The 17261-nt window shown below is 33.4% G+C and overlaps 1 protein-coding gene across 10 annotated transcripts in view; it reads left to right on the plus strand.

Moving 5' to 3' along the window:
- Positions 1–17261, plus strand: part of CRPPA (CDP-L-ribitol pyrophosphorylase A) — a 329262-nt gene that overhangs the window by 180109 nt on the left and 131892 nt on the right. For 5 of the 10 annotated variants that reach the window (XM_054559423.2, XM_054559421.2, XM_009242966.4 and 2 more), the window contains 2 exons: positions 13495–13626; positions 16837–16890. In XM_054559423.2, coding sequence (XP_054415398.1) covers positions 13495–13626; positions 16837–16890 — 186 coding nt within the window. The remainder of the gene's footprint in view (positions 1–13494; positions 13627–16836; positions 16891–17261) is intronic. The other 5 variants (XM_054559425.2, XM_054559424.2, XM_002818185.5 and 2 more) reach the window with 1 other exon arrangement.

Raw genomic sequence — 17261 nt, forward strand, 5'->3', positions numbered from 1 at the left:
CCCAGCAAATGTGGCCTGCTAATGTATATTATTAGTATAATTAGGTTAATGTTAGTAATAACAGACACTGAAAAGCTTGAAATAATGAGTCACCATTCTTTTCTTTTAAAATGAATGATCCCAGGGCTTTAGTCTTCAGAGCAACCCTGAGAGTTGATTATCATAGATAGCATTATCCCCAGTTCAAAATTAAGCCTAGTGATCATTTCACTGTATCACATAATGTTCATGAGTAATGCCAATGCTTGCCCTTTTCAAATAGTACAAACCTATTTTGTTACAAGGGAAAAGGATCTTGAAAATCATTTAGTGGAATGCTCTCATTTTAAAGAAGTAACTCAAGCCCTTTCTTTGCCTGGCTCTAAGATACCTTCTTTTACTTTAGGAATTGGCAATTTTTTCCTGGCTTTGTGGCCTGTCTACACAGTCTTTGTCACAACTATCAACTCTGCTGTTTTCATGTCAAAGCAGTCATAGACAATATGCAGAAGAATGGGTATGGCTGTGTTCCAGGAATACTGTATTTACCAAATAGGCAGCAGACCAGGCTTGACCCATAGTTTGCTGATTTTTGATTCAGATTTTCAATCTGAAATGACCTAGTTTGCCACAGTTATTAGTACCTTTATCCTATATGTGTTAGGCGTTTCTTTAACAGACATGCACTCTGTGGGTCATGAAGCCTCATGATTTAAAGTGTTACTCATACACTGACTTACATGTTTTTATCCCTAAATGTCATCCTTTCTCAAAGTTTTGGTAGAAATGTTCAAATGCATGCAGTTTAAATGTTTAAAAGTCTTTTTCCTTCTCTGAACTATTCATCTCAACTTCTATCTTTTGTTTCCAATTGAGCTTACCATAGCCACCGTGAGAAATTTTGCTTGTATAACTTTACCAAGTTACTTTCCTTATTGAAAACTTTCAGATGCTTCTCATCTCTTAATGGTCAAAACTCAGATCATAAAGCCTTGGCCTGGTCTGGCTCTTCCATAATTCTACTGTTCTGTCTTTCTCATTTCCTTATTGAGTAGTTTGCCCTCTGGAAATACTAAGTTATTTATAGTTCTCCATATGTACCCTGTGACCTGACTTAGATATGTTTCCTGCATGAGTTTTTCTTTCTACCTGAAACACCTTTTTTAAAAAAATTTTTTACTTGCCAAACTCTCCTTAAAAGTTTGAGTGACATTTCCTCTTGGAATCCTTCCCTAATACCCTTGTGCTCATATCCCTTCTCCTTTGACAAGTCAGCATGTGTAGACATTCAGAAACATTTGTTCATTTGAACATGCCTTGATGTTCCAAGTTATGTTGTCTCCTATCGTACCCTGTTCTAGTGCTGTCTTCTACAATGAGGTGCTTTGTAGTGACTTGCAGAAAAGAAGGAGGCAGATATGAGGAAATAATAAAAATTGCAACTCAAGTAATTGCTACATTCTATTAAGGAGAATAATACTAGTTCTGAGTTTTTATGACATTTACAGTACGTAAGTTTAAACTTCATGCATTTTACTATCTTGATCTTTTTAGTAGAATTCAATTTAAAAATTTTTCATTTTGCCTTTTAGAAAAACTTTTTTTATTTCAAAATTGTCTAACTTACAAGTGCCTGCTTTTAGTTTTTATGAAGCATCTTATTGTGTCAATAAATGACTGCTTATGTCTTATTTTAAATTGTTTTCTGTATGTGTCCTGAACAGTAGTATTAACCTTTGAAGTATTTCTTATTTCTAAATGGGACTTCATTTTCCTCTTAAAAATTAAATTTGGGGAGTGATATTCAAACTTTTTTTTGGAGGTAGCCTCCTTTATTTAACCCAGAATAAATTTTAAATGGATCACTACTATATTAAGTAAACCAAAATTACATTATGAACACTAAATTGCTGTTTTAGTTTATATGTGCAACATTTAGAAATGTTAAGTTGAAAACAAAAGTTTGAAATAAAATATTATGGATGATAATTGTTCTTTTTTCCTGTCTCCTTTTATTTGGATTATATAGTAAACTGGCTGCCCTATTAAATACTGATAATATTAACAGGTACAGAAGCATTTTTTCTTGCAATTTATCTTTTTCAATTAAACGGACCCAACAACCTGAAAGTGAGTAGCCTCTACCCTTGTCATAAATATAAAGTAGAACAAAAGTTACCTTCAAACTTAAAATAAATGCTAATATTATAATATGTCAACAGAATTTGATATTTCACTCATTCATTTATTGTTGCAAAGCCAAATCCCTATCTGTGAAGACTGAGATAAGTATCTACTTCTTCAAATGTGCATTATGATTGTACACGATTATGAAAGCATGTGCCAAACAGATGCTCCTTTGCTCTGGCTGGCCATTTAATTGAGCTCAGCATCCATATGCTGAGATGGTATACATCATTGTACTGTCTTATGTGTGCAGACATGCATTGAATTTTTAAACAACAGTATTTTTTGTATTAGTCACTGTAGTTTTCATCTCTAGAAGTTTGATTTAGGTCCTTTTTAATATATTCTCTAATTTTTGAATATATGTGATTTAATTACAACAACCATTATAATATCTTTGAAGATTCTGATGCCTATCAGTTCTGGGTTAGATTGAAAGGAAGTATGTATCTCTTCATTATGGGTCACAGTGTCTTCCTCCTTTCCTTGCCTAAGATTTTTCTTTTTTGCGTGCATACTTAAGATGTGTTGATATGTGGTTTTAAATTTTTCATTCAATTAGGAATGTTTTCAGCATTAATTTTTCAAATGTTTTTCTGTTTTCCCAACTTACCGGCAACTCTCATTACCTGTGTATTAGGCTGACTAAATATGATCCATATCTCACTGGTGGTCTGTTTAATTTCCTCTTTTTGCCTTCTTTTTTTTTTACTGTTTAATTTAAAATCGTTTCTATGGCTGTGTCTTCAAGTTTACTAATCTTTAATATCAAATCTTCTGTGAATTATTTCTAGTGGGGGTTTTAAAAATATCACATGCTATAGTTTTCATCTCTTGAAGTTAGATTTAGGTCTATTTTACATCTGTACTTAATATGTTCAGTCTTTCCTATAGTCTTTGAACAAATGGAACACAGTTTTAGTAACTGTTTTAATGTTTTTAGTTCTAATATTAGTGTCAGTTGGGTTGGTTTTGGTTATTTTTCTCCTCATAATCGGCCATATTTTCTGCTTTTTAAAATGTTTGGTATTTAAGCTATTAGACATTGAGAATTTTATCTTAAGTGATGAATGTTTTTGTATTCTTATAAATATGAGCTTTGTTCCAGATGCAAGTAGTTAAAAACAGTTTGATCCATTTGGGTCTTTTTTTTTTTTTTTTTTATCTTTCAGCAGGACTAGTATATTTAGTGTAGAGATAATTATTTCCCACAACTGAGGGAAGACCCTTCTTTATATTCTACCTAATGCCCTGTAAATTATTGTCTTACTCTGTTTTCTGGAGTTATAACAGAATAACATGAACTGGGTAATTTATAAAGAAAAGTGATTTATTTGGCTCACGATTCTGGAGACTGGCAAGTCCAAGAGCATGCTGCTGACAAATGGTGAAGATCATCCCCTAGTGGAAGGGCAGAAGGTGGGAACAAGTGCACATGGCAGAGTGAAGTGGGCTGAACTCATTCTTTTTGTCAAGAACACATTTCTGCAGTAACTAATCCATTCCCATGATAAAGGTATTAGTCCCTTAATGAGCCCTCATGACCTTATCACCTCTTAAAGGCCCTACCTCTTAATATTGTTACAGTGGCAATTAAGTTTTAATGTGAGTTTTGGTAGGGAAATTTAAACCATATTAATTATGAAGTGTTCCAGTATGGCTCATGGCTATTGCCAATTTTTCCAACCCTGTGTGTGCATTAAGTACTGTTACTTCTAGTACTTTGACTAATTTTCCCACATAGGTGCACTGATCAGGTCTCTGCTGTCTATATGAGGAAGATATTCTGATGTTCTATAGAGCTCTGTCACTGTGAAGCTCTCTCCTCTCTGGTACTCTACCTGTGACTCTATTCTGTCTACCTTGGTCTCCCCAGATTCTTAACTTCATCTCTCAATTAAAAGAAATGAAATCTGGATTCCTCCATGTACCATGTCCTGAAACTCTCTTGTGGGCAGTAGAATGGAGTACATGTACAGCTCACTTTGTTTTGTGTCTCTTAGGGATTATTTCTTCATTGTATCATGTATAATGTCTTAAACATTGTTTCATATAGTTTGCTTTTTAAAAGTTAGTTGAGGTAGAAAGACAATTTCATCCCTAGTACTCCCCCTTGGGTAGAAACAGAAACTGGGTTCATCTAAATTTTGGGTGTTTAATTTTTACACATTTAATATTCATCCACATTTTTGGAATTTTTTTATGTAAATAAGAAAAAATTCAGTCTGTTTTAGCTTAGACTGTGTGATTTTGCCTGTTCCAGATCTAATTTTTCACAGTGAGATTTTAAGTAGTAACATTAGGTAGGAATAAAAATTCCTTTGCAGTATGGATGTGTAAATTAATGATCAAAAATATTTAATGGGATATATGACCACAAATCATAATATATAAGCACTGCTTTTGTTTAGACAAGCCCTTTCCATTAACACTTTTTACCATGATAACATGTTCTGGATGGGTGGAACAAGATGACAAAGCAGGATTATCCAGTGATTGTCACCCCACCCCCAGAAACATCAATTTGAACAACTATCCACACGTGAAAATACTGAAGGACTAAAGAAACCAAGTGAGAGATTCCAGCACCTGGTTGTAGCATGGTAGTAAGAAAATATGCATTGAAGAGAGTAGAAAGGGCAGTTTGTTACCTGTTACTCCTCCCCAACTCTGGCAGCATGGAATGGAGAAGAGCCATTGTTCACTTAGGGAAAAAGAAGGAAGTGAGCATAAGATTTTACCTTGAACCCCAACACTTGGCCCACCACAATAATACTCAACACCAGGGTGATCCCCACAGCTTTGTATTTCAAGCCAGTAACTGCAGACTGAGCCTCTAGACCAGCTGCAGCACCAGATGGGACCCTAGAGCCTCAGTCTTTCTTGGCAAACTCAATCTCCAGCTTACACCACCATCAGACTTGTGTCAGTCCTCCCAACAGCACTCAGCAGCAGCAGGTGGCCCCTGGCTTCTAGCCAGTTCCAGTGCAACAACTGATGTAGTGAGCCCCAGGCTTCTGGCATTGTCACACCTGCTACAGAGCTATCCCAGGCAAAGCCAAATCCCTATCTATGAAGACTTGCATAAGTATCTACTTCTTCAAATGTGCAGACATTGACAAATGACCACAAGAATCAAGAACAATCAGGAAAACATTACATGACCGTATGAAAAAAATGTGGTACAAGTGACTGACCCTAAAGAAATGGAGACATGTGAGCTTTCTGAAAAAGAATTCAAAACTTTAAGGAAGCTCAGCAAACTTGAAGAAAATACAGAGAAACAATTCAACAAAATGAAGAAAACAGTGACCAGAATGTGAAATATAATGAGATTGAAATAATATTTTTAGCTTCTACTAGATTATGCATGAAACAATTTTCAAAAAATCAAATCCTGGAGGTGAAAATACAATGTAGGGAATGAAAAATGCAATAGAGTGCATCAACAGCAGAATTGGCCAGGCACAAGAAAGAACCTGAACTTGAAGACAGGTTATTTTGAAATAAATAGAAGAAAAAAGAAGTAAAGGAATGAAGAAAGGTTATAGGGCTTATGATACAGCATCCAAAGAGCCAATCTTTGAGTCACAGGCATTAAAGAAGGAGAAAAAGATAAAGGGATAGAAAGCTTACTTAAATAGTAACATTTTTTTTTTTAATTTTGGAGAACAATGTAAATATCCAGGTACAGAAATGTCAAAGGTCTCCAATCAAATTTAAACCAAATAAGGTGACTCCAAGACATATTATAATAATAATATCAAAAATCAAAGACTAAGAAGATCCTGAAAGCAGCAAGAGAAAGGAAGCAGATAACATAAAGGAATTCAAATATAGCTAGCAGCAGACTTTTTGGCAGAAATCTTATAGGCCAGGAAAAAGCAAAAGGGTATATATAAAATGCTGAAAGGGGGAAAAAACCGTCAGCCAAGAATAGTATACCCAGCAAAGGTATCCTTCAGAAATGAAGAAAAGATGAATAATTTCCTGGACAAACAAAAGCTGAGGGAGTATATCATCACCAGACCTGATATACAAGAAATGCTAATGGGAATCCTTCAAGCCAAAAAAAGCACAACACTAATAAATAATATGAAAACATTTGAAAATATAAAACTCATCGGTAAAAGTATACAGTGAAATCCACAATACAAAAACTTACATTAGATACACAAAAAATAAAAAGCAAGAAATTAAACACATAACACTAAAAAAAATTACTTGGCCACAAAGGAAGATAGAGGAAGAAAGGAACAAAAATTGGCAAAACAACTAGAAAACAATGAACAAAAATGGCAGTTGTAAGTCTGTACCTATCAATAATTATCTTGAATGTAAGTATATTTTTCCAATCAAAAGACATAAAGTAGCTTAATAGATTTTTACAAATCCAACAATATGCTGCCAAAAAGAGACTCATTTCACCTCTAAGGACGCACACAGACTGAAAGTGAAGGGATGGAAAAAGATGTCCCATACAAATTGAAACAACAACAAAAAAGCAGGAGTAGCTGTATTCATGAGGTAAGATATACTTTTAGTAAAGAAATATAAAAACAAAGGTCATCATATAATGTCAAAGGGATCAAGTAAGAAGATAGGACAGTTGTGATATATGCAACCGATGTTGGAATACCTAAATATACAATATGAAGCAAATATTAATAGATGTGAAGAGAGAGAAAAACTGCAATGCAATAATTGTAGAGTACTTTAACACCTGCTACTAGCAATGAGCAGGTTAACCAGAAAACCAATAACGGAATGTTGGACTTAAACTACGCTCTTGATCAAATAGGCATAACAGACATACATAGGATATTCAGTCCAAGAGTTGGACAGCTGAAGAGTATACACTCTTCTCAACTGCACGTGGAACATTCTCCAGGGTAAATCATGTTAGGCTATGAAACAAGTGTTAAAATACTTAAGATTGAAATTATACCAAATAATATTTTCTGACTACAAAATATGAAACTAGAAATGAGGAACTGGAGGACTTTGGAGAATTCACAAATACATGGAAATTAAACATCCTCCTGACCAACCAGAGGGTCAATGAAGAATTTAAGTTATAATTAAAAAATTCCTTTAGACCAACAAATGAAAACCTAACATACCAAAATCTATGGGATACAGTAAAAGCAGTTCTAACAGGGAAGTTGATAGCAATATACACCTACATCAAAAATGAAGAAACATTTCATTTCACCTGCTTTTCACTCTAAGGAACTAGAAAAAACAACAAACTAAGCCTGAACTTAGGAGAAGGAAGGAAACAATATAGAGTAGAAATGAATGAAATAGTAGGAAAATGGTAGAATAGATTAACAAAACTAAGAGTTAGTTTTTTTGAAGGGCTAAAAAAATTGGAAAACCTTTTGCTAGACCCTGAATAGCCAAAACCATATTGAGGAAAAAGAACAAAGCTGGAGGGAATCACATTACCTGACTTGAAAATATACTATAAAGATACAGTAACCAAAACAACATAGTACTGGTATATAAACACACATAGACAAATGGAATGTTATAGAATGCCCATAAATCCCATGTTTATAGCCAACTGATTTAGACAAAATTTCCTAGAACACACAATAGAGAATGGACAATCTCTTCAATAAATGTCGTTGGGATAACTGAATATCCACACACAGAAGAATGGAATTAAACCCTTATATCACACCATATACAAAAACCACTCAAAATGGATTAGGGATTTAAATGTGAGATTAGAATCTATGAAACTACCAGAGGATACATAGGAGAAAAGCCTTATGACATTGATCTGGGCAATGACTTTTTGATATGACTACAAAAGTAATGGCTACAAAAGCAAAAATAGACAAATTGTGGTCACATCAAACTTAAAAGCTTCTGCACAGCTGAGGAAAAATGAAGAGACAACTTAAAGAATGAGAGAAACCATACATCTCGTATGCGAACTATACGTACATCTCATATGCAAACTATACATCTCATAAGGGCTTAATATCAGAATTATGTAAAAAAACTTGGCTCCATATCAAAAAAACAAGATATTAACAAAACAGTAGAAGACCTGAACAGACATGTCCAAAAAGGAAATAGATGGCCAATAGGTATATGAAAAAATAATATCACTAATCATCAGGGAAGTGTAAATCACAACCACAATGAGATATCACCTCATGCCTATTAGAATGGCTGTTATGAAAAGGACAAAGATAAGTGTTGACAAGAATATGGAGAAAAGGGAACCCTTACATTCCCTTGTTAGTGGGAATGTAAATTACCACAGCCATTATAGAAAGCAGTATGGAGGTTCCTAAAAAATTAAAAATAGAACTAATGTATCATCTACCAATCCCACTACTAGCTACATATCCAAAGAAAAGGAAATCATTATTTCAAAGAGATATCTGCACTATTATGTTCATTGCAGCATTTTTCACAATAGCTAGGATATGGAATCAACCTAAGTGTCCACAAATGAATGGATAAAGAAAATGTGATACATACACAATTAAATACTCTTTGGCCATGAAAAAGAAGGAAATCCTGGCATATGCAACAACGTGGATGAATCTGGAGGACATTATATTAAGTGAAGTAAACCAGGCACCGAAAGACAAATACTGAATGATGTTGCTCATGTGGAATCTGAAAGAGTTGATACTATGGCAGCAGATAGTAGAGAGTTAGGGAAATGTCAAAGATTATAAAATTTCACTTCGATGAGGAATAAAAGATTGATTGTACAGTCTGACTACAATTAATACATTCTTGAAAAACTCTGAGAGGATATAAAATATTACCACAGAAGTGATAACTGTGAGGCCATACATATGTATATTGTATAGATTTAGTCATTTCATAACTAATGTATGCTTCAGAACATCATGTTGTGTAGAGTAAACTTACAAATCTTATCTGCCTATGTGAAAATTCACAAAAAGTTGTATTTCTCTTATATGTGGTAGCCACTATCTGAGACTATGAGCTCTTGAAATATAGCTAAACTGAAGACCTGAGTTTTATTTTTAATACTAATACATTTGAATTTAAATGTAGCAGTATATGGCTAATGGCTACTCAAGTGTACAGTGCAGTTGTAGACTGTGTTTTATTTGGCCAACCATTGACATCATGGAAAAAAAAATCTGTTCAAAATAAAATGTTAAGTTGGCATTTTATTTTAATCCAGAATAGCCCAACAAAGTAAAGCAAAAGTGACCTTCCAGTTTTTCATTGGAACACTGTAACTGTAGCTTCTTATTATTATATTTTTTGTCTATGGTCATTCTTTTTACATTTCTTAGCACAGTTCTTCATATGTTTTCACATTTTTAATGACAAATTCGGAATAAATATGTATAAGATGTTAATCTTATATATCTACATTGATTTTGATTATTAGATTATCTATTTCCTGGGCTCAAAGAAACCTAAGATTATTTTGCCAAAACATTGTTCCTGAGATTATTAAATAATTACTAATTACCAAGACTTTTAATGATTTGGGTCACACCTAAGAGAAGGCACAGGATGAATTGGTGGAGGCTATTCTAATATGACATGGATATAGTGTATACCTGCCTTACAGGCATCTTGGTCATGTCTTTGAATATTTTTTTTCTGTGTATTCTGAATACCTCATCTTCTAAAAAGTTTTTTTTTTTTTAAGATTACTTTGCCTTGGAGCACATTAAATATATTTATTTAAAAAAAACTTGCAAAAGTAGGTACATACAACAGAATCAATTCTTATAGATTAAAAGTAGCATGATGGACTTGTAGTAGTTGGCCTAGATGCAGAAGTCCTCTTTATTTGTGAAGTAAACTCTAAAACTGTTTAGTATTTTTTTTAAAAAAAAGACAAGTAATGCATGCCTACATGGCCTGCAGAGAACCTTAATAATAATTACAGATTGACGCTTAAGCAGTAAAGTTTTTATAATGTAAAATGAAATTTTGACAATTCACTAAAATATGATATTGTAAACTCAGATAAATTTTGAAGAAGCATATACTTGCTTTTTTTTGTAACTTTGGTGATTTATATTCTGACAGTTTTCTTGGAGAAACTAAATGAACATAGAATTATGTTTTACAGTTAGCTAAACAAATCAATGCTTTATATTAATCAGTGGGATCGTTCTTAACTTTTGATTCTAAAATTTGTTACAGATGTTAATTAAGGTAATTGTAGATGTATGTAATGTTGAGATAATTGTGCCATAATACAACAGTGTTAAAGTGATGTTCTGGTAAGAGAGACCACCTTGTAAAATAATTTGAAAAACTATTTATTTTATGACTTAAAATACTTTTGAAGTTAGGTTTTCCTATTAACTGTTTAAAATGTGAATTTCTGGTTTCATTACTTTGATCTTTTGAATAAGGATTTGAAACAGTGTATACTCATGTAACATTTGCACTGATATTATGAAACTCATTTACTTTTTAATTCTTTGAATCAAAAGAAACATTTAAATTATTTTGAATGGTTAATGTTTTAATGCAATGTGTTTTGTTTACTACCTTTTGTTAAATGCCATTATTTCTCCATTTAGTTTTGCTGGTATTTTATTTTGTGAAGATTTACCAATGAGTTGCTAAACATTTGCTTTGAGTTTCCATGATAATTTATAATTTAGTTTCTATTCATCAGAATTATGAGATGACTTTGATGATGACACTGATTTAATTTTGTTCTACAGTGAAGTGGTTCACTATTAGAAGCTTATTTTAAGTATAGGTTATTAAATTAATTAATAGAATCTAATTCTTATATAGTTGAAATGAGATAGTTTTTCTAAAATCTTTTCTAATCCTTCAGATCAAATATTACTTTGACCTGTTTAGTATTGGCTAGTTTCATCAGTTTTTAGATTCATTATATTTCTTTTGAAAAATGATGTTTTGAAGGTTTTGGGTCTTATTAACACAATTTACTTTTTTATGCACATGTTGGTAATTTTGCAGCTATTATGTAGATTCAAAGAATCTCTCTGGTTTATCTACCAATTCTTTCTAATACATAATAAGAAGTTTCGTTTTGACCATCCTTATTTCCACTTTGGTGGGCATTAAGCAGTGCATTATTTAGGTATATACTTAAGCTTTGGAAATTGACTTTCTTCTTAGTGAAATAAACAGAGACTATTTCCCCGTATACCACCAATCCTGACTCCCTTCACGTGCCTTTTATTGTGGACATAGACTCTGCAATGAGACAAGTGTTAAATGTGGGGTTTTAAAGAACCTCGTGTTGGATACTTACTTATAGTTCTTTAATTAATGTATTTGTTCTCAGAAGTAAAAAAATCCCATTTTAAAATATAAAAAGTTAACTGGAATTCATCTGGGACCAGGAATATATTAAATGATTGCTAGACAAACATAAAGCTTGCATAGAGCTGAGTGTAAAGACACACAAGGCACAGAGGAGACTTTTCCAAACACTGAGAGCCAGAAACCTCGCCCACCCACAAAGCCATGAGGCTAACCACATGTTAAATGTTTAAGCAGTTTACCAGTTTATATGAGTAAATGTGCTACCTTTCATTAAAATGAAATTAGATATTCTTTTTTGGAGGGTAGAAGGTATATGTGAGAAAGAACTGTTAGAAATGTCACGCTGCATGGGAAATACTGTTTTACTGTAATTTCTATGTAGTGAATTAGTGAACGGTACAAAAATACATTAAAAAAACTACTTGATGTGTATCTATAAGCAAATCTGCAGTACTCAACCTATATGAAATGTTTGGCTGTATTTCAGTGGATGCAAGCCTGTCCTGGCTGTAAGTTTATTTTATTAAGGCAAAAACATTTACATTTCTCTTGAGTTATCATTTTGCAACCCTCTGCTGTGGTTATATAAAACTGCTCGTTTTTTTTTAAATTAAAATTGTGATTTTGTACCAACTGAATTTTTTTCCTAGAACACGTAAGTAGTTGGTATATTTTAGAAGTTCAAACTTAGTAGCACTATGTAAAGTATATGCTTAAGTTTCATGGTATTAGGAAGAACATCTGCAGATTGTCTTCTGTTTTCATGTCATCATCAGGCCTTTGCATCTGGTAAAGAGAATTTTGAGATGCATCCTACTTCTTCATGCTTGAATTTTGTTAACCTAATTATGCATTTCATAAGGTTGAGTTCTGTATCTGTGTTTAAGTTAATTCATGAAAAGACTTTGTAAATACTTCTCCTATGTTTCTTTAATGTCTTAAAGTTTCCTATAATTTAAGTAGTTGGTTTGATGGGATAACATAGAAATAAGTCAGTTTGTAGATGGCATCTAAGTAACAAAGGTAATTCTGTAGTTCAAAAAGTTAAATAGTATGTTGAGACTTTTAACATTAAGCAGCAGTATCGTTCCTTAGTTCAGCTGGCATGAGGGTATGTAGTGAGTTACAGGCACATGGCACCATGCCTGGCTAACTTTTGTATTTTTTGTAGAGACAGCATTTTGCCTTGTTGCCCAGGCTGGTCTCAAACTTCTAGGCTCAAGTGATCTGCCTGCCTCAGCCTCTCAAACTGCTGGGATTACAGGAGTGAGCCACCATGCCTGGCCAAGATTTACAAGAGTTAATGTATTGTGTATTTAAAAATAGTTAGAAAAGAGGACTTTAAATGTTCCTAAAACATAGAAATGATAAACGTTCAAGATGACGGTCAGCCTAGATATACTGACTTGATCAATACACATTCTATGCATGTAACAAAATATCACAGTGCCCCATAAATATGTAGAAGTATTATGTATCAGTAAAAATTTTAAAAATGTTTTTAAAATGATCACTAGAATATTTTCAAGAAAAACCTAACTTCTTAAAAAGTCTCTATAAAAGCCCTCTTAGTTTAAGAAATCATTATATGTTAGAGATGACAATTATTGATCACATTGAAAGAGATTCTTTTAAAAAACTTAATTTACTTAACTGGATAATCACTCTTCTTGAATTTTATTTATATTATTAATTTCTTAGTATATGTAATACTGTATATCTATCTCATCCAGTTAAAAATTATGATTAAGTTGAATGATTTGATGAAAATGCACACACTTTATGTATTTGACTCGAAGAGAAATAGAATATTAGCATTTGGTTTTTCAACCTCATTTTCTCAGTGAGTGTTTACTACATCTGTGTTTATAAAGGAGGATTCATCAGTCTTAAGTATGGCTTGAAGCGCAACTAGAAATTAACAAAAGTTAATAAAGATTATTGCAATATTGTAATCATATGGGTTTTGAGCTTCTTTCATGTTTTTTCCCTCCAGAGAAAGTTGAAGGGAATGATATTCTAAATACTGTCTTTTATATTTTGCAGGTTCATTTTCTTGATTTTAAATTAGTACCTCCCAGTCAGAAAATGGAAAACCTAATGAAGATTAGAGAATTTGCAAAGGAAGTAAAAGAAAGAAATATTTTGTTATATGGCCTTCTCATATCTTACCCACAGGTAGGTAAAATGTTTATCTTCCGAATGTATGTTGTGTAGACTAGTTTTAATGGTAGGTATCTGATTTGTTAAAAGCAGGAGGATATTAATGATAAGTGAAATTACAGCTGGAAAGTTACTCATCTATGTGTGTCCTATAATAGTAGAACCTCTTGCCTCTAGAAAAAAATAGAAACCAATAAAACTCATTAGCATTGGGGAAATGCTAATGAGCAAACATCTCATATTAGGTATCCCAAATAGAACTGTCAGGTTTATCAAATAAAAGTTTGATTTTCCCAGTTAAAATTGAATTTCAAATATGTAATACTTTTTGTAAGTTTGTTCCAAATATGAAATTTGAATTTCAAATCTAATAAAATTCTTATATTTATGTGGCAACCCTACAAAGCCACAATCCTTGTCCACTAGTATAATTTAAGATTGTTTACTTTTATGTTATGTTAAAGATATTGGTAGTCAATTGTTTATCTCCCTAAACAGGTTATTTAATCATTTGGAAGCACTGCCTGGCATTCAGAGGGCATGGTACTTAACTAGAGAAATGCATTCATTGTCACTATCTTTAATAGCTGCATGTTAGTTACACTGAAGGCACAATGAGCTAGCATTACAGATTCTTTGTGCAGAGAAATGCTATTTAAAACAAAGAATTTGGGAAATCTATTAGGAAATAGAATTAGGGGAAAAAATTTGGAGAATCTGTGGATTTGTCCTTTGTGCATAGATAGCTTTCTTTGGATTTATGACTACTTTAGAGTTTCTTGGAGGTACATACAAGAGTCTAGCAAGTTAAACAGTCCACTGCTTTTTTTAGTGGTCTCAAAAGTAATTTGGTACTGAATGTCCAGTGAATGACAGGTATTTAAACTTATTTGTGGGTGACAAATAACAGCTATTGTTTATGAAATTATTTCAACTGCATTTTTAACCTGTGGGTAAGATTTCTTCTGAAACTGTGCATTTTAATTAAATACAAGGACCATCTTTTAGCTAGTCCCTTGGTTTTGTTTTAACTTAAAGGTTGTTTTTTCCTCTGCTTCCAAAATATGCAAGCATGACCTCAGTTATCAAGAACTAGGCAAATTTTAGTTCACGTACGATAACGGAATTGCAAAATGTTAATGCTGTAGGGGGCTACTGAAGTCAGGACAGCCAAGGCCCAAGGAGTTACATGTATTTGCCCAAGGACAGATAACTGGTAGAGTAACAGAACTCAGATCTGTATCCATGGTCAGTAATATTTTCTCTTTGTCGTGGCTCATGCCTGTAATCCTAATACTTTGGGAGGCCAAGATGGGCGGATCACTTGAGGTTAGGAGTTCAAGACCAGCCTGGCCAACATGGTGAAACCCTTGTCTCTACAAAAAAGTTAAAAAATTAGCCAGGCATGGTTGTGGGTGCCTGTAGTCCTAGCTACCTGGGAGGCTGAGGTGGGAGAATCACTTGAATCTGGGAGGCAGAGGCGGAGGTGGAGGTTGCAGTGAGCAGAGATTGCCGCCCCTGCACACCAGTCTGGGAAAAAGAGTGAGGCCCTGTCTCAAAAAAATAAAATCTTTTTTGGTTGTACTCAGATTATTACAGTGGGAAAAATCTGTTCTTTTTCTCATGTTGTCTAAAGAAGTCATAGACAAACACTACTATTGTCACATAGTGCAGTTAGAAAATAGAGTTTATTGAGGCAAATCTCAATCAGAAAATGGAGAGTGTAAATAATCCCTGGAACTCTCATTTGGCCAGGCCAAAAGGATCTGTATGCACTGCACTGTAGTTGACTTTCCAGTAAAGAGTAATGTTGCCAGGTTATATATATGATGCCCAGTTAAATTTGAATTTCACATAAACAATAATTTTTAGTGTATGTCCCAAATGTTACATAGAGCATACTTGAATTAAAAAAACCTTTGATGTTTACTTGAAATTCAGATTTAACATGCAAACTCAAAAAGAAAATTTATCTCTTAAAATAACCTCTTTGTAGATAGCTTAAATGTAGACTTACAGATTATATTATTGGCTTGGCCATTTATTCATAGTATAAAGTTTTCTGACTTTATCCAATGCTCAGTAACTCATGTAAAATAATTTGGAATGATTTAAAATTCTTGCTCTAGATTAGAAGTGTAACATAAAGCTTGCTTTCACAATTTGTTGAACAAATTTAAACCAGGCCTTATCTCTCTTTCTAAAATAATCTTATAGACATGACTATGGATAATTAAAATGAGCTTTCATAGTTTAATACTTAAAATAGACTAAGGGACAAATAAAAAAGTTACCAAAGCAGTTCTGTAATTTTTTTTTTTTTTTTTTTGAGACGAAGTTTTTCTCTTGTTGCCCAGGCTGGAGCGCAATGGCATCTCGGCTCATTGCAACCTCCACCTCCTGGGTTCAAGTGATTCTCCTGCCACAGCCTCCCAAGTAGCTGGGATTACAGGTGCCCGCCACCATGCCCAGCTAATTTTTGTATATTTAGTAGAGACAGGGTTTCACCATGTTGACCCGGCCTGTCTTGAAATTCTGACCTCAGGTGATCCACCCACCTCAGCCTCCCAAAGTGCTGGGATTACAGGTGTGAGCCACCGCGCCTGGCCAAATTTTTGTTTTTTAAAAAAAAATTTGTAAAAGATTGTTGAGAATTATTATAAAAATCCCCAAAACAGGATATGGAACAATAAAATGAAATTTTTTGGTAACAAAATTAAATTAGACTAAGTCCCCTTAAAGTATAATTTTAAATAATTCTATGTGTAAAATATTATTCACTTTTCATTATTAATCTAACTTTGCTATGCAAGTCATCATTAAGGTCCATGATACAAAAGTATATTTAAGGAACCTGTACTAATCACCTAAAAATCTGTATTTGATGATCTAGCAGTGAACTTACAGAGATAGAATGTTTCTGGCATGAATAGTTCAAGCCAATAGCTTAGAGTGTGTAGTCTTAATTTCGTTGAAATCTGAAAATACCTCTATAATGACTTTTTAATGCAAATATTTGCAACTATATATTTTTCAATTTTGCATGTGAACTTCTGTGACAGTAAAAATTTTAAAGCCTGTAAAATATCTAAAGTACTGTAAGTAGTTTTATCTTTAACCTGTGCATTTTATATGCTTAGGGATTTAGCAATAGAAGCACATAAGTTCAAAGTTTAAAAGTTTCCCATAAACTATTATAACTGATTGTTTCTTTCACTGAACTAGTGTCTGCTGCCGTGCACACTGGAAAAACTAGTTATATCACCTTGGACAAGCAATGTAAGTTTTATAGGCCCCAGGTTCTTCATTTGTAAAATGCAGATGTCAGAACTTCCACATTAAAGCCTATGTTGGATGAGAAAGTGGAGACAGAGGATGGTGGTGCTGGCTGTGTCCAGAGATGCGTTATACATACATATCTCACTCTGACATGCAGACATTCTGGAACTGAGCCTGGTTTTTCTTTCCTTTCCATATGTGACCACAAACTTCACCTGCACTATTATTTCCTTTCTTTTACTGGAGAAATTATTCATTACAGTGTGTATATTTTAGTAGAGTTCAGAGAGGGAACTGTTCTTTTCTCAGATGTCTTGATCAAAGTACAGTGGAAGACAGTGGGGGAGTTATTAGGATCCATCAGAGGAAGG

The sequence above is a fragment of the Pongo abelii genome, chromosome 6, assembly GCF_028885655.2.
Source record: "Pongo abelii isolate AG06213 chromosome 6, NHGRI_mPonAbe1-v2.0_pri, whole genome shotgun sequence".
Classification (NCBI taxonomy): Eukaryota; Metazoa; Chordata; class Mammalia; order Primates; family Hominidae; genus Pongo; species Pongo abelii.